The 23,489-nt window shown below is 43.1% G+C and overlaps 1 protein-coding gene across 1 annotated transcript in view; it reads right to left on the minus strand.

Annotated features, from left to right (window-relative positions):
- ireb2 (iron-responsive element binding protein 2) overlaps positions 1-17,493 on the minus strand; it is a 123,682-nt gene extending 106,189 nt beyond the window's left edge. The window contains exon 1 of the mRNA XM_034175966.1: positions 17,400-17,493. Coding sequence (XP_034031857.1) covers positions 17,400-17,424 — 25 coding nt within the window. The 5' untranslated portion in view covers positions 17,425-17,493. The remainder of the gene's footprint in view (positions 1-17,399) is intronic.
- Positions 17,494-23,489: the final 5,996 nt, after the last annotated feature.

The raw sequence follows: 23,489 nt of genomic DNA on the forward strand, positions 1-23,489 counted from the left end.
GACTTCGGTAAACATCATTAAAATATTTTTGTTTGAAACAAAAAAAAAAAAAAACAGCTTCCTTGTTTATGTCAACATGATTGTCCGCAGCCTGGATAAAAATACTCAGGGGGTAGCAATAAAATACAAATACTAAATAACCCTTTCTCTATACTTTAAACTTTAAGCAAGTAGAAATCTGCTTGAAGGAATGGAAGTGAGCCAACGACATGACCAAAGTCTTCTTTAAGAAACGGATTATGTCTGCATGCATTTGTGTAACATATGTACAGGTGCATCCATTCAATATCCTTATATGCTTATGTATTTTGGGTCAAGGATGAACGCTGGAAAAACGTAAAGCTGATAGGACAAATATTTTGGAGAAATTAGCAATTTTATCCAACTAGTAAACAATGGACATTGTGCTGCAATGCACCATGGGAGTTCGGGGTTTTGAGGTTTTAAAATGTTACCGAGGTTCATGTTTAACAGTGTTGTTAGTGTTGTACCTTTATTGTGTTTTTGTAATTCATTTGGTTTAGTCAGTTTAGTAAAGTGTTATGCTGCTGTTGCCATGATTTGGGACGATACAAGTTGTGTGACAAGACTATTTTCCCATATTGGCAAGATGACAAAACTATAAATACAGTCTGCCTCATAGATTACAATATAGTGTTATTACTATTTCATAAGACCACATATTTGCATTGGACTGTTACTGTTCTATCTCTCTACATTTCTCTAAACACTTGATTTAGGCAATTTATGCTTTTATAACAACTGATAGCATCTTAAAATAAAATTTGACACAAGTAAAGCTGTTACTGCTCATTAAGTCAACAATATAACATTTAGCTCTCAAGAACACTGATTTGGGGTTTAAATTAGATTCTTATTCACTTCTATAAATGGGAAGCACAATAAAAGATTTTTCCATCTAGTGCTGATGTCAGCATTTCAGGGATACTCACAACTTAAGTGTTGTGCAAAACAACACACAGACACTTTTCAGATCAATATCTGACTTCTACAAGCATGTTAAATATTTATCATATTTTCCTCGACATGATTTCACACCCAAGTAACATAAAAACCATAAAATGCAGATTTAGCAGGCGTAACATTTGCATGGAGACAGTTTGAAGTAAATTCATCCCAAAGACAGAGTTTGACTTCTGTGAAATATCTTGAATAATGTCACCTGACAACAAATTCCATCAAAAACACGATATAATAGGATCAAAAACCTAGCTGAAGTGTTAGCTTTTCTGTTAAAATGATGATTAAACAAAGTTGAGACAGCGTTTTGGTCCTTTTGGTCGAACCAGCCCCATTTGAATTTATTCATGATGAACTTTAAATCATCTCCCTGCAGCAGAACAACATTTCATCCATTTGGTTTGTAGTTTCAACATGACACAAAGCTCCCAGTAAAATCTGGAACAGCATCTCTCATTCGCTGCTGTGAGGTAAAGCGACATGACGTGAGCCAAGAAAACAAAAATAACCCTTCTTGCTCTTCTTTCGAGTTTATTGGCAGTTTGCAAATCAACATGGTGCATTACCGCCACCAACTGTTTGGGTGTGGAGTATTAATGGACTCTGACATATGCTATCAAAAATAACCCAGAAACGTTCATCACGCAAGTAAAAACCTGGATTTCTGGGAATTTTGGGAAAACTTCCATCACTGACTTGTGAGTGGATGAGGAATGTCATGCTGAGGAATTGTATCTTTCCTGAGGCGAACCCATTTCAAGCGTGCTTTTGCAAAATGTCCACAAATTGGTCAGAACTCATTCACCCGCAATTGATACTGTGTATAGGGTACCCGCTACGGGCCTGTTCATGCAGACTCACTGTGGCTTAATTTTCGCACTTCAAAATCCTTGCCCATCTCCTAACCGTACTGACATTCACAAAGAAATGGAGAATGAATGTCCTCATTGTTTCTGTGTAGGCTCTCAGTTGTCCAGGTGGTTTCCATAGTAGAGAAGCTTGAATCTTCGACTAGACTGGGTTGCTTGACGCGAGAACGTTTTGCTTCAAATCGCAGAAGCTTCCTCAGCTAAAATTCTTGCTCTGGTAGTCTGACTTCTGTCTTGACTCTTGTAGAGAAGAAAATACAGAAGCCAACAAAAGCTGGAGTTTTTTTAAACCTAACCAGACCCTCCTACCGAGAAGCTGACTGCTATAGGCTAGTGACTAAACAATAGCTCTAATTAGCACCTATTGTGCTCTAGTTAGCACCCTCCTAATGACAGGGCAGCTGTCCCTCCTAATGATGGGATGGAAGCCTCTCCTAATGGCTCCCTTGACGACTCTCCTGATGATGTGAATGACTCATTACCATGAACAAAAGACTGAAAATCCTTTGACCTGAGTACCCCATTGTAAACAGGGGACAAAGCGTGTCTCAGACCCCCTCCCCAGTTAAGGCTGGGTTTCAACTGTTTCACAAAGAATGCTTCCTTGACACCTCTCTCAAACCATTTCTTCTCTCTGGCTAATATTTTAACTTCCTTGTCCTCAAACGTGTGGTTAGTGTCTTTAAGGTGAAGATGAACTGCAGACTGAGGTCCATTTGCACCCTCTGTGCGGTGCTGGTATAGCCTTTGGTGTAAAGGTTGCTTAGTCTCATCTATGTAGTGTTCATTACAGTTTTCCTGACATCTGATAGAATACACTACATTGCTCTGTAACTAGGGATCCTGTCCTTAGGGTGAACTAATTTCTGTCTCAAGGTGTTAACCGGTTTAAAGTAAACTGGGATTTTGTGCTGTCTGAAGATCCTCTGTAGTTTTTCCCCTACTCCTGCTAAATAAGGGAGAGACACTCTTCTTCTTGTCTCCGTCTCCTGTCTATCTGGTCTCTTTGTTTTCTGGGACTTCTGCACTTTGTCCAGGGACCATCGTGGGTACCCACATACTGTGAGGGCTTTCTGTACAAGTTGTTGTTCTTTAGCCCTTCCCTCTGCAGTTGTGGGCACCTGTAGGGCTCTGTGTTGAAGAGTCTTGATCATCCCGAGCTTGTGTTCAAGGGGGTGGTTTGAGCCAAAGAGCAGATATTGGTCAGTGTGAGTGGGTTTTCTGTAAACCCCTGTCTGGAGCTGCCTGTTCTCTCCAATCGTAACAACACAGTCCAAGAAGGCTAAATGGTTGTTTCTGGCATCCTCATGTGTGAACTTGATATTGGAATCCACCGAGTTGATGTGTTCTGTAAAGTCCTCAACTTCCTGTTGCTTGATTTTAACCCATGTGTCATCAACATATCTGAACGAGTGACTGGGAGAGATGCCCGTGAAAGACGTCAAGGCTGTCTTCTCCACTCGCTCCATGTACAGATTGGCCACAATGGGGGATACCGGAAAACCCATCGCACAACCATGGATCTGCCTGTAGTAATTCCCCCTAAACAGGAAATACGTGGTGTTAAGACAGATCTCCAAGAGTTGGCAGATGTGGTCTGGTGTGAGTTTGGTCCTTTCAAGTAGAGACACATCCTCCAGCAGTCTCTGCCTCACAGCTGAGATGGCCTCAGTGGTGGGGATGCAGGTGAACAACGATGTCACATCAAATGGCACCATAGTTTCATCTGCCTCCAGCTGCAGATCCTTGATCTTGTTCACAAAATCTTGTGTGTTCTCCACATGGTGGTCTGAGTTACCCACTAGAGGAGCCAAAATCCACTTGAGGTGCTTGGCCAAATTGTATGTGATGGAATCTGTGCTACATACAATAGGCCTGAGTGGCACGTCCTGTTTGTGGATTTTGGGCAGTCCATAGATGCATGGAGTGGCATCCCCAGGGTACAGTCTGTAGTATGTCTGCCTGTCGATGAGTCCCTCTTTCTCCAGGTTTTGGAGGTAGCTAATGATTTTCTTCTTATAGCTGCTCGTGGGGTCTCTCTTCAGACGTTTGTATGTACTGGAATCACTGAGCAAGTTGTTGATCTTGGCCTCGTAGTCCGACGTGTTCAGGACCACCGTGCATCTGCCTTTATCTGCTGGCAGGATAAGGATGCTTTGGTCCTTCTGCAGTGCTGACAAAGCTTTCTGTTCTTCTCCTGTGATGTTGGACGGAGGAGGCTTAGCACTGTTAAGTACTGCTGTGACTCTTAGTCGGAGGTCCCCAGCTTCTGACTCTGACAAACTGTTATGTTTAATGGCTGACTCTACTGCAGTGATGTAATCTACTGTCGGTATATGTTTAGGGGTCACTGAGAAATTTCCGTCCCATCATTAGGAGGGACAGCTGCCCTGTCATTAAGAGGGTGCTAACTAGAGCACAACAGGTGCTAATTAGAGCTACTGTTTAGTCACTAGCCTATAGCAGTCAGCCTCTCGGTAGGAGGGGTCTGGTTAGGTTTAAAAAACTCCAGCTTTTGTTGGCTTCTGTATTTTCTTCTCTACAAGAGTCAAGACAGAAGTCAGACTACCACAGCAAGAATTTTAGCTGAGGAAGCTTCTGCGATTTGAAGCGAAACGTCCTCGCGTCAAGCAACCCAGTCCAGTCGAAAATTCAAGCTTCTCCACAATGTCCTCATTGGCACAAACCTCCAACATGAGGATATCAATAACAGCATGTTGTTTCAAACATGCATTCAAGTACCATGTGACCAGAGTTCAAATCCCCATCAGGCCAGAGAAGGGAGGAAAAAAAAAAAAAAATCACCAGTGGCTCTTGGGCAAGGACTTTAATCCCCAAGTTGCTCCCAGTATGCAGTTGAGCGCCTGACTGGTATGAGAGTGGGTGAATGTGAGCCATTACTGTAAATCGCTTTGACCACAAAAGTACTATATAAAAGCAGTCCCATTTAAGTTTTTTCATTTAAATACGCCTGAAATGCGCTCAGCCTTTTTCAGTGTTCGTTTCATACTTGCAGCTGCGTGTGTATGCTTTTTAATGTGTGCACACAGACGCGCGTACCATGCCGCTATTAAACCAGTTCAGCGCTATTTTCTGCCTCTGTGGATGTGCGCTCTGTTCTATACTGCAGGAGTGGTGCGGCTCAAAAATGTATTATTTATTATTATTTTTATTTTTTTTTTTTTTGTCTTGGTGGATCACTTTCATTGTGTCCAGATGCTGCTGAGTCTGGCTGTGGTAAAGGCTGCCGTGAATGAAACGCTGTGACTCGTTAAACTTTTAAACCTCCAGTTGCTCCGATCAGGTCCGCTGATTTGATAAGACCTGATCGATCAGGTCGTCTGATGATCGCACCGACATGCAGCAAATGCGCTTTTACTTTAAAGAGTCACAGCTCTTTTCAGGTTTGATCAGACCTGATCGATCAAGGCCTTTGATGAGCGCACAGACATGCAGCGAGTGCGCTTTTATTTTAAAGTCACAGGTTTGATCAGGCACACAGAGAGAGAGAGAGAGACAGAGTGAGAGTGAGGGAGAGCGCGCGTGCACGAGAGAGAGTGAATGACCGACCTGCTGTTTCTGTTGTGTTTCTGGATTTCTGAGTTGAGGTTCAATTACCTGTTCTGATCACACACAGGTGCTGTGGGCTGTGTGATCATGTTTTCAGCTGATTCCTCTGGATGCACGCACTCAGTTTTTGGATGTGTACAGGAGCGCAGTGTTGCACAGACTTGCATGCAGTAATGCTGTGCTGCGCAGACTTGCTTAAAAATGCATTCAGCGCTCTACGCTTTCTTAAGCCGAAGAAATTAAACATGTTTAATTTCTTCCATCCTACGCACATAGCCCTCAACATACTGCTGCGTAGGGAGAAAAAAACTCAACGTAGAGCTGCTGAAAGTGGGCATAGAGCTGCTCAACTCATTATAGACGATACGCTGCAATAAGCAGCTCTGCGAATACGCCAATGTGAAAGGGGCTTTAGTGGGACATCGCCACGCAACAAGCATTGCAAGTGCAAGCATTATAAGAGGGTTTGGGGGACAACTCCCTGAGAAAATTTTGAAATTTATAAGCCTTTGAAACACTATTTCTTGCATTTTGAGGACTACTTTGTGTTGCTAACTGGGACGTTATATAACGTGCAACATGTCTTTTAAAAAAAATAATAAAAACAGAAAAGCCCTCCTATGCTAGTTCAATCACACCATAAGGGATCCAAATCACAGCATAGAGGCCCCCTATGCTCAACTGCGCTGGAGAGAATCCTATGTGATTTGTTACATCAAAAGGACCTTTGTGCATGCCTGCCACAGTTTTGTTTAGCATACTCAATAAATAAAGGATTAGTGTAGTGCCAGTTTCACTTTAATATCTTTGTTGTTACTGAAATAATTGCACTGTAGGCAGAACTTTTCAGCTGACTGACATAATTTACATCTTGTCCAAGTTAAATACTTTCCTTGCTTTTCATGAGTGAACTCATAAAATGTAATGCACCCTAAATGTATCATATCATGGAAAAAATAGGACTGTCCAAATGGTGGTATAGATTGTCAGCTGGCAGAGGTGGAAACTCCTCGCTTCAGCGAGTAAAATTCCTACAGTGTATTGCTTGTACAACCCCTGGCAAAAATTATGGAATCACCGGCCTCGGAGGATGTTCATTCAGTTGTTTAATTTTGTAGAAAAAAAGCAGATCACAGACATGACACAAAACTAAAGTCATTTCAAATGGCAACTTTCTGACTGTAAGAAACACTATAAGAAATCAGGAAAAAAAATTGTGGCAGTCAGTAACGGTTACTTTTTTAGACCAAGCAGAGGGAAAAAAATATGGAATCACTCAATTCTGAGGAAAGAATTACGGAATCATGAAAAACGAAAGAACGCTCCAACACATCACTAGTATTTTGTTGCACCACCTCTGGCTTTTATAACAGCTTGCAGTCTCTGAGGCATGGACTTAATGAGTGACAAACAGTACTCTTCATCAATCTGGCTCCAACTTTCTCTGATTGCTGTTGCCAGATCAGCTTTGCTGGTTGGAGCCTTGTCATGGACCATTTTCTTCAACTTCCACCAAAGATTTTCAATTGGATTAAGATCTGGACTATTTGCAGGCCATGACATTGACCCTATGTGTCTTTTTGCAAGGAATTTTTTCACAGTTTTTGCTCTATGGCAAGATGCATTATCATCTTGCAAAATGATTTCATCATCCCCAAACATCCTTTCAATTGATGGGATAAGAAAAGTGTCCAAAATATCAACGTAAACTTGTGCATTTATTGATGATGTAATGACAGCCATCTCCCCAGTGCCTTTACCTGACATGCAGCCCCATATCATCAATGACTGTGGAAATTTACATGTTCTCTTCAGGCAGTCATCTTTATAAATCTCATTGGAACAGCACCAAACAAACGTTCAAGCATCATCACCTTGCCCAATGCAGATTCGAGCTTCACATCCAGTCATCCACAGTCCACGACTGTTTTTCCTTAGCCCATCGTAACCTTGTTTTTTCTGTTTAAGTGTTAATGGTGGCTTTCGTTTAGCTTTCTGTATGTAAATACCATTTCCTTTAGGTGGTTTCTTACAGTTCGGTCACAGACGTTGACTCCAGTTTCCTCCCATTCGTTCCTCATTTGTTTTGTTGTGCATTTTCGATTTTTGAGACATATTGCTTTAAGTTTTCTGTCTTGACGCTTTGATGTCTTCCTTGGTCTACCAGTATGTTTGCCTTTAACAACCTTCCCATGTTGTTTGTATTTGGTCCCGAGTTTAGACACAGCTGACTGTGAACAACCAACATCTTTTGCAACATTGCGTGATGATTTACCCTCTTTTAAGAGTTTGATAATCCTCTCCTTTGTTTCAATTGACATCTCTTGTGTTGGAGCCATGGTTCATGTCAGTCCACTTGGTGCAACAGCTCTCCAAAGTGTGATCACTCCTTTTTAGATGCAGACTAACGAGTAGATCTGATTTGATGCAGGTGTTAGTTTTGGGGATGAAAATTTACAGGGTGATTCCATAATTTATTCCTCAGAATTGAGTGAGTCCATATTTTTTTCCCTCTGCTTGGTCTAAAAAATTAACCTTTACTGACTGCCACAATTTTTTTCCTGATTTCTTATAGTGTTTCTTAAAGCCAGAAAGTTGCCATTTGAAATGACTTTAGTTTTGTGTCATGTCTGTGATCTGCTTTTTTTCTACAAAATTAAACAACTGAATGAACACCCTCTGAGGCCGGTGATTTCATAATTTTTGCCAGGGGTTGTACTTGTGCACCTAAAACAGGTGATTTCACTGATAGCTCATCTACTTGCCTGAAGAGCTGAACTAATTAGAATCACATCGTTTAGTGGATGGAAGAACAAGTATGCGAGTTTTACACACTTAAACCTGGTTGTTCCACCACTGAGGGGTGGTACATTCATTTGTCTAGATTACATGTAGCAGCCATATCTTGTCATTTGCTTGCGTGTCTGCACAGGTGCTTTTAATATGGTATTTGTGAGTTTGGAAGCAAGTCACCTGTGTATTCATTCATTTTCTATACCCACTTACTCCAATCAAGGGTCACAGCTGGCTGGACCCTATCCCAGCAGTCATAGGTCATGAGGCAGGGTACACTCTGGATAGAATGCCAGTTTGTCGCAGGACCTCACCTAGGTATTGGTGTATAAATGAACGTAGGCAATATAGGAGAGGGGTGAGTAGGGCATGCGTTAAAGCAATAAATTTTCATGCCAGCAATTCCCTAAAATGTGGCGTAGTGGGGGGGCACACTGTTTTTTCCTCAAATACAATAAACACATTATATGGCATACAAATCAATTCTAAACAGCCTCTAAGGAGAGACAGACAAAGCATAAAAAGAATGCAAAATCTGAACATAAAGGTACATAAAAGGGTGGTGGAGTGGGATGTAGTCTTGATTCTGGGGGGTCTGGGGGTGCTCCCCCAGAACATATTTTTAAAGACCAAGTCAAATTTTGTGTATTCTGGTGAATTTTAAAGGGTATGAAGCCCTCTGAAACAAAGAAAACTCACTTCAAACTATGGGGGTCTGGGGGATCTCCCACAGAATTTTTTTAAAAGAGCAAGTCAAATTTTGTATATTCTGGTGAATTTTAATGGGTATGAAGCCCTCTGAAACAAAGAAAAGTCACTTCAATCTGTGAAGTAAAAACACACTATTGATTATGGGGGGTCTGGGGGTCCTCCCCCAGAAATTTTTTAAAAGAGCAAGTCAAATTTTGTATATTCTGGTGAATTTTAATGGGTATGAAGCCCTCTGAAACAAAGAAAACGCACTTCAAACTGTCAAGTAAAAATTCTTTGTCTTCTGTAGTATTTTGATTTGTTCTAATCCGGTGAATGCACCAAATGGGTGCTGTGTCGCTGTACAGTCAATAAAATACAAAATTAGGGCCTAAAGCAACTGACAACGTTGTTCTGCTGTGCACAAAGTAACACTGTCACCAATTTTGAAAACGCATGTGCACTGAGAAACTCAAAACTGGCTTATTCACATTTAATCTGTAAAATGCTCTCACTCTTAAAACAAACTGGGACTGCAACTAACGATTATTTTAGTAATCGATTAATGATTTTTTTTTTGTTTTGTTTTTTACTTACATGTGAGTTTTGCCATTATTTCTTGAAGTGAGTTATTATTAAAAGGTCTTTATCACGCAACATCAACGTTTGACCTTGTAATAAAGTTATGATGTTATATTCTCATCAAAAACATACCTCGAATAATGTTTTGTTTTATTTTGAGAGATTTCCATCAGGTTTCATCCGATAATGAGCATTTTTAGATGCCTACAGAAACTATCTCAACCACTGACAACATATTACAGCAAGAGTCCACAAAAGTATTTTAAAGGCCTGACTAAAGTGTAATATGTGATCTTTAATAAGTTATTTTCATGAAAAAGACACAAATGTGCAATTTACTGGATTTTATTTTTTTGTGTAAAAACACAGCTTAGATGTGGTTTGACAGAAACAAATTGTCATTAAACTTAACCAGTTGTATATAATTCTCGTTTTACATTACTTAGTCCACATTTCATTTTATCTTATGTTTATATTAGTTGTGCATATACTCTGAATAATTTACCGTTAAATTTCACGATCTTTCATTTGGCTAAAAATTACTCACACCACGGAAAGCACCTTTTTGGAATTGCACTCAAATCTCGTAATGAAAATTACAATGACAATAAAGGTGATTCTGATTCTTCTGATTATTATTATTATTATTAATATATAAATAAAAAAATAAATTATAATTCGTAATACATTTGACTCTTTTACGACAACACTAAGCCATTATTTATTATACAGAAAACATGCACACAAACTGTGCTGAGATGCGAACTGCTTAATGCTAACTTTATCACTGAAAACGCCATAGACATGCTAACGCGTTAGCATCGGTCCCGTTTTTAAGTTATAAAATACATCTATCAACTGTTTTAGAAGACCATAACAGGTCGGTTTAATATAAAAAAAGGTAAATATTACTCACAGACATATGCTCTTTAGGGTTTTAGCGGGGGAAAATTAAGATAAAGCGACAAACCATCGAAGCAGAGTCGGATCATTGCTTCATTGGTTCAAAGCAAAGCCACGCCTCGCTCTACTTAGGGAGTGTCTGCCAATGTTCTGCCAATGAGAGGAGAAGGACCGTGGCTCATAGCAAGCAGTAAACAGAGCGGAGAGGAGTGAAAATTCACACAGTCCGTTCCTCCGCAGTCCACGCTGACATTGCTGCTGTTTTGATTAGCGCAGAATGGGATGTTGCTTTGACAGTGAGACTATCATATTTCGGCCCCAAAACACGCATGACACCACGTGCGCACGCGTATGTGTGGTTAAATTTTCCAAATGACGGACATCCGTCGCGGTGACGGAGAACTTTAACCCATGGAGTAGGGAAACCACAATTTTTGTTGACTACATATTTTCGAGGTCGGTCATCCGAGCATTTAACCTCTAGGGGCAGGTTTTTTCAGTGAAAATGTAGTGCCGAACGCAATACAAATGCATGTAATTTGTAGGGATGTGAATCGTACAACAACTCACGATTTAATTCGATTTCGATTCTTGGGGTGACGATTTGATTCAAAATCGAATTTCAATTAAAAGAGCTCTGAGAAATAGTTATATTACTTAAAAAAATGTTTATGTTTAAGAAAATGCAGCTTTACAAGGTTAATCAAGTGATTCTAGATGTAAATTATCTGCTTTGCTCATTCAGAGTTGGCTGGCGGTTTAGCAAAGTGCTGGTCAGTAGTCGGCAGATACCGCTGCTCTGCTCCTTTTAGCTCCGGGTGATGGCGTAGCATGTGGGCTTGCAGATTTGAAGTATTTCCGAAGTACTTCACTTTAATTTTGCAGATTTTGCACACCACATAAGTCATGTCAAGCTCCTTCTTATGCAGCAAATAATATAATCCAAAATTCACTCAAACAAAGCAAAGACGGTGCTGGCTGAATTAGCTCTTCGTCCGCCATGCTAAACTGCAGCTCAGGAATATCTGAAGCATGCCGGACCCTCCCCTCACGGGGACACTGTTGTCAGACCGTTGCCTGACAAACAGTAGACGCAGCGAGTAAGTAAGAAAATGTTTTAAAAAATGCTTTTAAAAAATCGATTCTTGGACATTTTGGATCGATTCAGAATCGTAATAAATAAGAGTCTCGATTCGGACGTGAATCGATTTTTTCCAGCACCCCTAGTAATTTGGTCACTTTTCAAAGGGGTCAGACTCATCAATAAAGTCAATTTAATGTACAATGGTTCATTTCAGGTCAGCATGGTTTATAAATCTCACCATTACAGGCAATGATAGCTGGCAGCTTGCTAACAGAAGTAGGTACATACGTATGACCTAAATATGGTGTCCGCTGCTGTGGCTGTATCAGCTGCACCTGGCTTGCAAGACTTTCCAGGCAGCAGTGCTGGTTCGCGCTTCGAAGAATACATTAATTTTTTGACAATCGGGAATCACCCTATTTAATGATGTAAATGAAATCCACCCCCGCCCGCAACCTCATTTTCAAACGGTATTGCTGTGACAAGTACAAGTTAGGAAATTCTGTGAAAAATTTAACTGAAAAATTGCGTCGAAAACATTTGCTGTTAAAAGGTGCGTAAGATCGGTTTTCAAATAATATAGAACATTTAATTCATGTGATTATGTACTTTTCTGTGAAGTTTGGTGGTGATCAAAGCCTTCGCATGCATGTTTTTATGATCCGCAAAATCAGTGTCAAGCCGGCAAGATGTCAGGCACAGCGAAATAGCTGGTTTTTAGCTTGGAAACTACTGTCAGAAAACAGTGTTTATGCGGTGGATCGTTGCAAAACACATGTAAATGCGATAATAATTAGGTCTGTCAGAGTACGATCATTCTGAAATGTAAACAATGTGACACTGGTCACAGCTTTCTGGTGTTTTTCCCCTTAAGCACACAGATGTAAATTACCAAGATCTTCCGAACCTTCAAATGCTCATACGTTAATTCATATGTGACATACAACCCCTGGCAAAATGATGGAATCACCGGCCTCGGAGGATGTTCATTCAGTTGTTTCATTTTGTAGAAAAAAAGCAGATCACAGACATGACACAAAACTAAAGTCATTTCAAATGGCAACTTTCTGGCTTTAAGAAACACTATAAGAAATCAGGAAAAAAAAATTGTGGCAGTCAGTAACGGTTACTTTTTTAGACCAAGCAGAGGGAAAAAAATATGGACTCACTCAATTCTGAGGAATAAATTATGGAATCACCCTGTAAATTTTCGTCCCCAAAACTAACACCTGCATCAAATCAGATCTGCTCGTTAGTCTGCATCTATAAAGGAGTGATCACACCTTGGAGAGCTGTTGCACCAAGTGGACTGACATGAATCATGGCTCCAACACGAGAGATGTCAATTGAAACAAAGGAGAGGATTATCAAACTCTTAGAGGGTAAATCATCACGCAATGTTGCAAAAGATGTTGGTTGTTCACAGTCAGCTGTGTCTAAACTCTGGACCAAATACAAACAACATGGGAAGGTTGTTAAAGGCAAACATACTGGTAGACCAAGGAAGCCATCAAAGCGTCAAGACAGAAAACTTAAAGCAAAATGTCTCAAAAATCGAAAATGCACAACGAAACAAATGAGGAATGAATGGGAGGAAACTGGAGTCAACGTCTGTGACTGAACTGTAAGAAACCACCTAAAGGAAATGGGATTTACATACAGAAAAGCTAAATGAAAGCCATCATTAACACCTAAACAGAAAAAAACATGGTTACAATGTGCTAAGGAAAAGCAATCGTGGACTGTGGATGACTGGATGAAAGTCATATTCAGTGATGAAACTCGAATCTGCATTAGGCAAGGTGATGATGCTGGAACTTTTGTTTGGTGCTGTTCCAATGAGATTTATAAAGATGACTGCCTGAAGAGAACATGTAAATTTCCACAGTCATTGATGATATGGGGCTGCATGTCAGGTAAAGGCACTGGGGAGATGGCTGTCATTACATCATCAATAAATGCACAAGTTTACGTTGATATTTTGGACACTTTTCTTATCCCATCAATTGAAAGGATGTTTGGGGATGATGAAATCATTTTTCAAGATGATAATGCATCTTGCCATAGAGCAAAAACTGTGAAAACATTCCTTGCAAAAAGACACATAGGGTCAATGTCATGGCCTGCAAATAGTCCAGATCTTAATCCAATTGAAAATCTTTGGTGGAAGTTGAAGAAAATGGTCCATGACAAGGCTCCAACCTGCAAAGCTGATCTGGCAACAGCAATCAGAGAAAGTTGGAGCCAGATTGATGAAGAGTACTGTTTGTCACTCATTAAGTCCATGCCTCAGAGACTGCAAGCTGTTATAAAAGCCAGAGGTGGTGCAACAAAATACTAGTGATGTGTTGGAGCGTTCTTTTGTTTTTCATGATTCCATAATTTTTTCCTCAGAATTGAGTGAGTCCATATTTTTTTCCCTCTGCTTGGTCTAAAAAAGTAACCGTTACTGACTGCCACAATTTTTTTTCCTGATTTCTTATACTGTTTCTTAAAGCCAGAAAGTTGCCATTTGAAATGACTTTAGTTTTGTGTCATGTCTGTGATCTGCTTTTTTCTACAAAATGAAACAACTGAATGAACATCCTCCGAGGCCGGTGATTCCATAATTTTTGCCAGGGGTTGTAGAACAAATATTTAAACAGCATTTTGAAGGTCTCTTTAGGCTCTTTCCAAACACACAATTTCTGTTACAATTCCTTTAACTTTATTTATTTATTTATTTTTTATCACGTACCTAATAGAAGCACAAAAGCAAACTGGACGATTTCAATAGAACAGCATACAGCCTGAACGTGTTTTCAAGGAGCGGCCAGTCGCGGAAGCACAAATTCTCACCTTCGGATTGGCCACTTTGCCAAAGTGACATGGTACCAACCTCAAGAATATGCAAACAATGAAATTTAAATCCACCTTTGACATTTTACATCTTTTGACATTTAACTGATATTGCCACTTTGAACAGCAGCATTTGATCTTTCTATTGAATGCTGCCAACAGCTGCCAGTATGCTTATGAAGAGGTTTTTAACCTGCTTGTAACAAATAAATGGAAGAAGCGGGAACTTTTTGAAGTGGATATTGGAATTGTTTTGAGCGCATCACCTCAATGAACCTCCAAACCAACCCTTCTGTGATTCTGTTGCATGCTACAAATATTAAGTTTCCAGTCATACCTGACCCTGTCTTGCAGTGGGAATTCATCACCTGATACATTTGTATAAGGTTTTGTTAGCACAGTCACTTGCCTAGTTCCGGATCACTGCTCTAGTATTTGCGCCACCGTTTCTCGTAATCAGTGCGACTAAGCTAATACTTGGTACCATTGGAAAGACTGATGTTTTGTCTACAAACGACCACAAGCTTGACCAGATCCACCCATACTTGTGATCAGCAGAGGAATCACAACATCCCAGTCTCGGTGGTGTGTGCGCTTTTCTCACTCACTCATTCCTGCAAGTTTGAAATTAACGATCTCTAAGATGTAGCAAAGGTGAGTTAGCCATTCGGTGTTTTTGGTTCTAGAGTTGGAAAATACTTACTAGGGTAGAAAATGTCAGTGTGTTATTTCTTGCTGTTTAATTGCTGCACGCATTTATCTACGACGTGAAAATTTACCGGTTGTGGATCACTGAAGCAGCAACCTCGTGTCAGTACTTGTGAACCATGTGTACTTTGGGGGTCATCTCAACATCACAAATGGGCATGAATGTGGGGGCATTTACTTTTTAATTCGAGAGAAATCTCACCTCCACACTTCATTTTTTGCTTGTAAAAACGTCTAACAGTGCCTTTCCAAACTAAGTACATTCTCATTTAATAAGTATAATTTATATCATTTTGTGTTCAAAACACATTCTTGGGCACAGTGTGTATCATTCTGCATTAGAAGGGCTCCAGCCAGATGCCAGGAATGCCCCCAAAGTGACACAGACTACGTTTACATGCCGTTAATATTCGGGTTAAGGTCAATATTACGGTTTCTGAATCATAAGGAATAACCCGTTTACATGCTTAAACAGACAGTTACTCCTGTATACATGGTCATTGGTATGATTTGGAATATCCCCATCTAAACAGCGACGCACGTCTTTCACTGCTGCTTGATTTGGTCTGGCGTTCGTGCAAATCCTGCTTCGTGTAAAACCCCTCACTACACACTTTTCTCAAACAGGCATTAACATTTTCTCACTTTTCTCTCCTGTGTAAACACTCTCTTTTTTCTTCTGGGCGAGAAGATTATAACAGACACACACAGAACACAATGCGTGTGCTCTCCCTTTGCTCACTGCCTCCGGGGGTACGGATGCAGGACCCGCAAAGAATCCAAGTCATGGCCACGGAGCTCTGCAACTGCGGTATACCGGGACCCTGTGGCACTGTGGATTTTTTCCGCAAGAAATCTATCCTTGCGGGCTGCCTCCGCATCAAAACAGTGAGCGTAGTGTCTGGACCTGTTGCCAGAGTTGGCGCAGCTCCGCACAGCAGAGAGGGGGGCGGTGTGAGTGGCCCGCTGCGGCGTTTACCGAGCCCGCAGACTCAGTAAGCACATCGGAGGCAGAGCAATCACAGTGATGCCGACCAGTGCTGCGACCAGCCCGCCTGATAAGGACGCAGAACACAATGCGCTGTTTAGATCTGCTTCTGTGGTGCCCGGTGGGTTGCGCGCGCCGCATACAAGTAATTGCCGTACTCAAAAGACCAAGATTCCTTGCGGATAGGACATGCGCAGAACACAAAATAATGTTCCTTTCTATAGGAATATCCCGATGCGCGTTTATATGACTTGATATTCGGGGGTCTTATTCGGGTTTTTAAAAACCAGAATATGAGCATATTCGGGTTTTTGCGGGTGTTTACATGGCCATGCCCCACTGGGTTATTGCTAATATTCCGGTTACGAAAGGGTTATGAAAGGGTTATTGGCTGCATGTAAACGTAGTCACAGAGTGTCGTGATCCAGAACCGGCAAAGTGATCCATTTAAGGCAAATATTTGCACCACACATAATGTGGCTTCACACTTTAAGTAGAAGGGCTACCCCACCCAGACTTTTTCAGCTAGATAACATCCAACTACCCAATACAACAATACCCAATAAAGGACATTCAGCTGCATTATGGCTCCGTATAGCGAGACTTTAAAAAAGGTGATCTAGAACTGGGCAACTGTCTGTACCTTACTGCCAGCCACCTGACTGCCGAAGCGGAATCTACCCAAAATTTATCAACGTGCAGACACTACAGCCCTGTAAAGAGTGATTTAACTGACATTTCTCTATTAAAAACAAATAAAATGGGGCTACAAAAAAAATGGTTGTTTGCAAAGTTGACATTCACGTGGTTCAAATGTTAAATGCGCTGAATTAATGATGTGTAAATTATGACTACTGAAAAGAGCAGCGATATCTTGAGATTAGTCTCACATTATCTGAAATCAATAGTTCCAAGTTCGTGTTGGACATTGATAATGACAGTCAAACAGCATCCCTTAACTAAATGATAAAACTGTGTGTACTTCGTGCAACTACAAAGCTCATGTTTAGCCTCGTTCTTATCGCGAAGCACACGGATATTCGTGCTTACATTTTAGAAGATAAGCAAACTACGACTGGAAATATAAACTCACTCGGCCGACATAAGGACACTGCGCAGTGGGACATTATGAGCAAAATAAAGACGGCACTGGTTATTAAGCGTAACATTTGTTGCCTGGTGGTAGAGCGAGCTTTACCTAGCTAGCTAATGTTAGCTTTTATGTGAGTGACGATTTGACGAAGTGACGTTTGCATAACACAAAGAGGAAACGACAACCGCGTGTAAGGTAATGTAGTTTTCGCTCTTTAACGCTATGCATGCCTCTGGGGAGTTTATAAAATTCCATTTGAAAGATTTACTCGCTAAGCTTAAGAGAACACAGGTCTTTTACCTTTGACTGAGGAAGCCAGCGCCATGATGACTTATGAAAGCAACACGACCCGTTCTCACGATAACAGCGATCGCACTGAACCAGCCAATCAGAACACAGTTCAATCATTAACGTAATGAAACGTTAAATGATTAAAACACGTTTAAAAAACTGAAAAAAAAACATACAAAATAATTTGTGTGTGAGGAAAAAGCCATAAATGCAGGTATTTCAATGCACAACTTTTAATCATTTGTTCACTGATTTAAAGCCACTTATTCCAATTAAGGGTCAGGGGCCCCAGTGACCGCTTTTCCCTGCGGTCATCCTGGACATAGACAGGCCAGCAACCTACTGTCCTATCCATCCATTTTCAAAATTTCCCTACTCCAGCTAAGGGTCACTTGGGATGTGTGGGTTCTGGAACATATCCCAGCAGTCCTTTGTGCAAGAGGTGGGGTACACCCACTGAACTCTACACTACGAGTACCAAAAAGTAGTACATGCAAGTATGTTTCAAGTATACTTACAGTTTACTTTTTATATACTTATCAGTACTATTTTTTGATAATGGGCACCCTAGACAAGCTGCCACTCTATCGTAGGGCCAGCACATATTTACAAACACATCCACACTCAAAGCCTACTGTCAGTTTAAAGTTGCCAAGTGAACCTGGGGTCTTCTCACTATGAGGTATTATATAATGGCTGAGTGGATTCATGTCATTTGATTGGTGCTTTGTATGTCACATGACATGGATTAATTCATCCCATTTGTGTTGCATTGCATTCAGAGTGCGGCTTGGTTCCATTTAGAGTGCAAATTTGATTCCATACGGTTGGTACCATTGCACTCTCACACGCTCGTGCACGCGCGCACATGTGATCACGCATGCACATGTGCGCATGTCCTCGTGCACGCGCACGTGCGCGCATGCTCGTTGAACGGTATGTTCCAGCTTCCAGTAAAGCAATAAATGCACTTGTGAATTCTGTCCTTGCCTCTTTACATGGTTGAAATCACATGCTGCCGGGCCCGTATGGTTTCCAGGGGTGGGTTGAACTTGACAGGTCCGGCATCCGGTTCCTCTGGTGGGTGGGATGTTCTGCTCTGGCAGTGGTATACAGTAGCGGTGTATCACGTTATGGAGGATGCCACAGGCCATCACAATCCGGCACACCTTCTCAGGTTGGTACAGCAGCACTCCCACCCCCGACCTGTCCAGCCAGCGCCACCGTCCCTTCAGCAGGCTGATTGCCCCCTCCACTACTGTCCGCGTGCGGGAATGTACTTCATTGTACCACCTTTCTTGGTCGGTGTTGGGGTTCGTTATAGAGGGGTCATCAGCCACGTTCTTAGCGAGTAGCTGTCCCCTGGGGTCAGATGAAGGCAGAATACAATACATCACTTCAATGAACCACACCATTAATGAAAGCTGAAGAGCGCCGCGGCCAATAGTGTGTGACATTCACAACTTTACACACGCGTTTACTGACAAATAGTGAACACAGGGAGACCATCGGGAGCTTTCAGCAAAACCCAAAACAACAACAACAAAAAAGAATAACAAAAAACATATTTGAATGTGTACGTGTCCAAATGTGCATTGCGCTAGTGTTCAATCAGGACAGTTAAACGAATAAACTATATACTCGCTGATGTGCACATCATTCTGATGACTTCTTGTTTTCACAATATTAACATTTTCACCTCTAAGTGTTGCCAAAAGAACAATAGCTGTCAAAACGTGTGTATGCCAGCCATGAAGTTGGTGTGGGGCAGCACACATTTCCACGGTCATTTCACTTTATACATCTGTACATTAGCATGGAGAAAGACGTACGCTAAGTTTTTGTGCATACGCATGCTTTGTGCTTGAGGCCCCTGGTCTAGTGCTCCAGACTTGTAATTGGGAGTTAAAACTGATTTTTTTTCCAGGGTTTAGGAAATTCATCAGCTCCAATGGATTAATTCACTACATGTGTCACTGGCACTTAATTGTAACATTTACATTCATTATGATGTGAATTGATATTGTGAATGGTACTGACAGATGTAACTATCACATCCCAGCAATCAGTGGACGAAAGGCAGGCTACAACGTGGACATGATGCAAGTCTATTGCAGGGCCAAATATCGACACAAACGTATTCACACCCTCTGTTAATTGAAAGATTCCAGTTCATCTAATAGACATGTCTTTGGACGTCAGAACACACACAAACTCCACATAGAAAGGACCATGTTGGAAACAATCCCACGGTCTTCTTGCTGCCTAGTTGGTCACTTTATACAAAATATTTATTTCAGCAGTATGTTAGTTACATCAACCTAATTTTAAATTTCCAGCAGTATTTCAAATGCTGGCAAAAATTTCATGTCAAAATAATAAACAATTTTGTTTAGGCAGTTATTGTTTCATTTTCTTAAAAACAGGCCATTATAAATGAATGTGTGTTTAAGAAGACTGAGTAGACTATAAAGAAAAGAAATTCATACCCAAACAGCTCATGAGGAATGGCTTTGAATCAGATTTATGTTGTGCTCAAAGGTTTATATACCCTGGCAGAATTTTTTATTTATTTATTTTTTGGGGGGGGGGGGTTAGGTGGGGGGGGTCATTTTTCAGAGAACATGAATCTTCTTCTTTGTCTTTTGGCTGTTCCCGTTAGGGTCGCCACAGCAGATCAATCGTTTCCATCTCACCCTGTCCTCTGTACAGGAACAGCCGAGGTGACAGCTGTCACTCATCAACCAGGACAGCTGTCACCGATCATCTGCATCTCACCTGAAATAAAAGCAGGAAGACACCTCGACCACATCGCCGAGATATCGACTTCAGTGGGAGGTAATATCCTTAGCCATTTGTGGTTACCTTATAATCTGTATATTGTGAGTGTTTGCAGGAGTACCGGTCCCTTGTTTTGTGGAAGCTGAGTGAGTGCAGGACGGCACTCTTTTCCTCTGAGGGATCACTGCATACTCATCAGAATATTGAGTGATAGGTGGAGGTGGAATTCCCACCATTATTGTTACAGGGTGTACACACACCCACACTTGACTGTCTTTGTTTTCCGCCAGCAGTACCAGATCCGACACGCTGAGACGGTGGCCACCTGGGGACTTCGGGACTTGGCGGCTCCAGTATCCCTCGGGTTCGGTGGCGGTGGAAATCGTGTGGTTCCGGTTCGTCTCCAGACGGGCGTCTCCTATCGTCGAGCCTGCCCACACGACACCTTTATTGATTGACTTGTATTCATTCTGTAATCTGCTGTGTTTGGTTGTGGCATTCACAACAGTAAAGTGTTCTAATTTAACTCCTTCTATTGTCCATTCATTTACGCCCCCTGTTGTGGGTCCGTGTCACTACACTTTCCCAACAGGATATCTCGGCCAGCGTCATGGACTCCGAGGGGCGTCACCCGGCTGTTGAACGACCAATGGGAGAGCAGGGAGCGCAGGCGTCTGCAGGAGGCGTGATTGGTGAGCTGCAGCACATTCTCACCGCCTTTACGGCTCGGTTGGATCAAATGACCGAGCAAAACATCCTCCTGAACCGCAGGGTGGAGGCTCTCTCCGCGCAGGTGGCGGCGAGCGCTCAGGGCGCTGCTGCAGCTCCTCCTCCTGCCGACCCTGTGCAGGATATGAATGTTCCAGTGGTGGTTCAACAACCCCTCCCACCATCCCCTGAAGCATACATAAGCCCTCCTGAGCCATATGGAGGTTGTGTGGAGACGTGCGCGGACTTTCTCATGCAGTGTTCACTCGTCTTCGCACAACGTCCCGTCATGTACGCGTCAGACGCTAGTAAAATAGCTTATGTGATTACTCTGCTTCGGGGAGAGGCACGCGCTTGGGCTACGGCGCTTTGGGAGCAAAATTCACGGCTCCTTCACACGTACACTGGGTTTGTGAGGGAGTTCAGAACAGTGTTTGATCACCCTAACAGGGGAGAGACCGCTTCAACTGTGCTGCTGTCAATGAGACAGGGACGCCGGAGCGCAGCCGCTTATGCAGTCGACTTCCGCATCGCGGCTGCGAGGTCCGGCTGGAATAACGCTGCACTCCGCGCCGCCTTCGTAAACGGACTGTCATCGGTCCTGAAGGAGCACCTGGTGGCCAAGGATGAACCGCGGGAATTAGATAGGCTTATCGATCTTGTTATACGGTTAGACAATCGGTTGGAAGAACGCCGTCGGGAACGAGACGAAGGGCGTGGCCGGGCACGCGCCGTCCCTCTTCCTTCCGGGTCCGAAAAAGGTCCGCCCTTCCCACGCTCCCTGGCCTCTACGTCCCGTGGGGCAACAGCTCCCCCTGCTGACGAAGCTATGGACACGAGCAGGGCCACATTCAGACCACCGAATAGACAGAGGAGGCTTCCCCGCGGGGCGTGTTTTGTTTGCGGCTCAATTGAGCACCAATTGAGTAATTGCCCTGAACGGTTAAACACCAACGCCCGCCCCTAGAAACTGGGCTTAGGGTGGGCCAAGAAATTCACGTGGGGGACACACACATTTCCACACGGCTCCCAGTTACAATCCTTAGCGGGGATTTAACCCTTCAGGCCCCAGCACTGGTAGACACAGGGTCAGAAGGGAATCTGCTAGACAGCAGATGGGCCAGGGAGGTAGGGCTCCCTCTGGTGGCGCTTCCTTCACCATTGCAGGTGCGAGCACTAGATGGCACCCTACTCCCTTTAATCACACACAGGACACTACCAGTAACTCTGGTAGTGTCAGGGAATCATAGGGAGGAGATTGAGTTTTTTGTGACTCCTTCTACCTCCCGTGTGATTCTGGGGTTCCCCTGGATGCTAAAACACAATCCCCGGATTGATTGGCCGTCCGGGGTGGTGGTACAGTGGAGCGAGACCTGCCATCGGGTGTGTTTGGGATCCTCGGTTCCTCCCGGTTCCCAGGCTAAGGAGCAGGTCAAAGTTCCCCCCAATCTGTTGGCGGTGCCGGTTGAGTACCATGATCTTGCTGACGTTTTTAGCAAGGATCGGGCACTCACCCTTCCCCCGCACCGTCCGTACGATTGTGCCATCGATTTGTTGCCAGGCGTGGAGTTCCCGTCCAGCAGGCTGTACAACCTCTCCCGACCTGAGCGCGAATCGATGGAGACCTACATCCGGGACTCCTTAGCTGCCGGGCTGATCCGTAACTCCACCTCTCCGATGGGAGCAGGTTTCTTTTTTGTGGGCAAAAAAGATGGCGGTCTTCGTCCATGCATTGATTACCGGGGGCTGAACGAGATCATGGTTCGCAACCGATACCCGTTGCCTTTGTTGGATTCGGTGTTCACCCCCCTGCATGGAGCCAAAATCTTCACAAAGTTGGATCTTAGGAACGCATACCACCTAGTTCGGGTCCGGAAGGGAGACGAATGGAAGACGGCATTCAACACCCCGTTAGGTCATTTTGAGTACCTGGTCATGCCGTTCGGCCTCACAAACGCCCCCGCGACGTTCCAAGCTTTGGTTAATGACGTCTTACAGGACTTCCTGCACCGATTCGTCTTCGTATATCTGGACGATATACTCATCTTTTCTCCGGATCCTGAGACCCATGTACGGCATGTACGTCAGGTCCTGCAGCGGTTGTTGGAGAACCGGCTGTTTGTGAAGGGCGAGAAGTGTGAGTTTCACCGCACCTCTTTGTCCTTCCTGGGGTTTATCATCTCCTCCAACTCCGTCGCTCCGGATCCGGCCAAGGACGCAGCAGTGAGAGACTGGCCCCAACCTACGAGCCGTAGGAAGCTGCAACAGTTCCTCGGCTTCGCAAATTTTTACAGGAGGTTCATTAAGGGGTATAGTCAAGTAGTTAGCCCCCTGACAGCCCTGACCTCACCAAAAGTTCCCTTCACCTGGTCGGATCGGTGCGATGCCGCGTTCAGGGAGTTGAAACAGCGCTTCTCGACTGCACCTGTCTTGGTGCAGCCCGATCCTAGTCGCCAGTTTGTGGTTGAAGTGGACGCCTCTGACTCAGGGATAGGAGCCGTGCTATCCCAGAGCGGAGAGACCGATAAGGTTCTTCACCCGTGTGCCTATTTTTCCCACAGGTTGACCCCAGCAGAGCGGAACTATGATGTGGGCAATCGAGAGCTCCTT

Source organism: Thalassophryne amazonica, chromosome 8 (assembly GCF_902500255.1).
Source record: "Thalassophryne amazonica chromosome 8, fThaAma1.1, whole genome shotgun sequence".
Lineage (NCBI taxonomy): Eukaryota > Metazoa > Chordata > Actinopteri > Batrachoidiformes > Batrachoididae > Thalassophryne > Thalassophryne amazonica.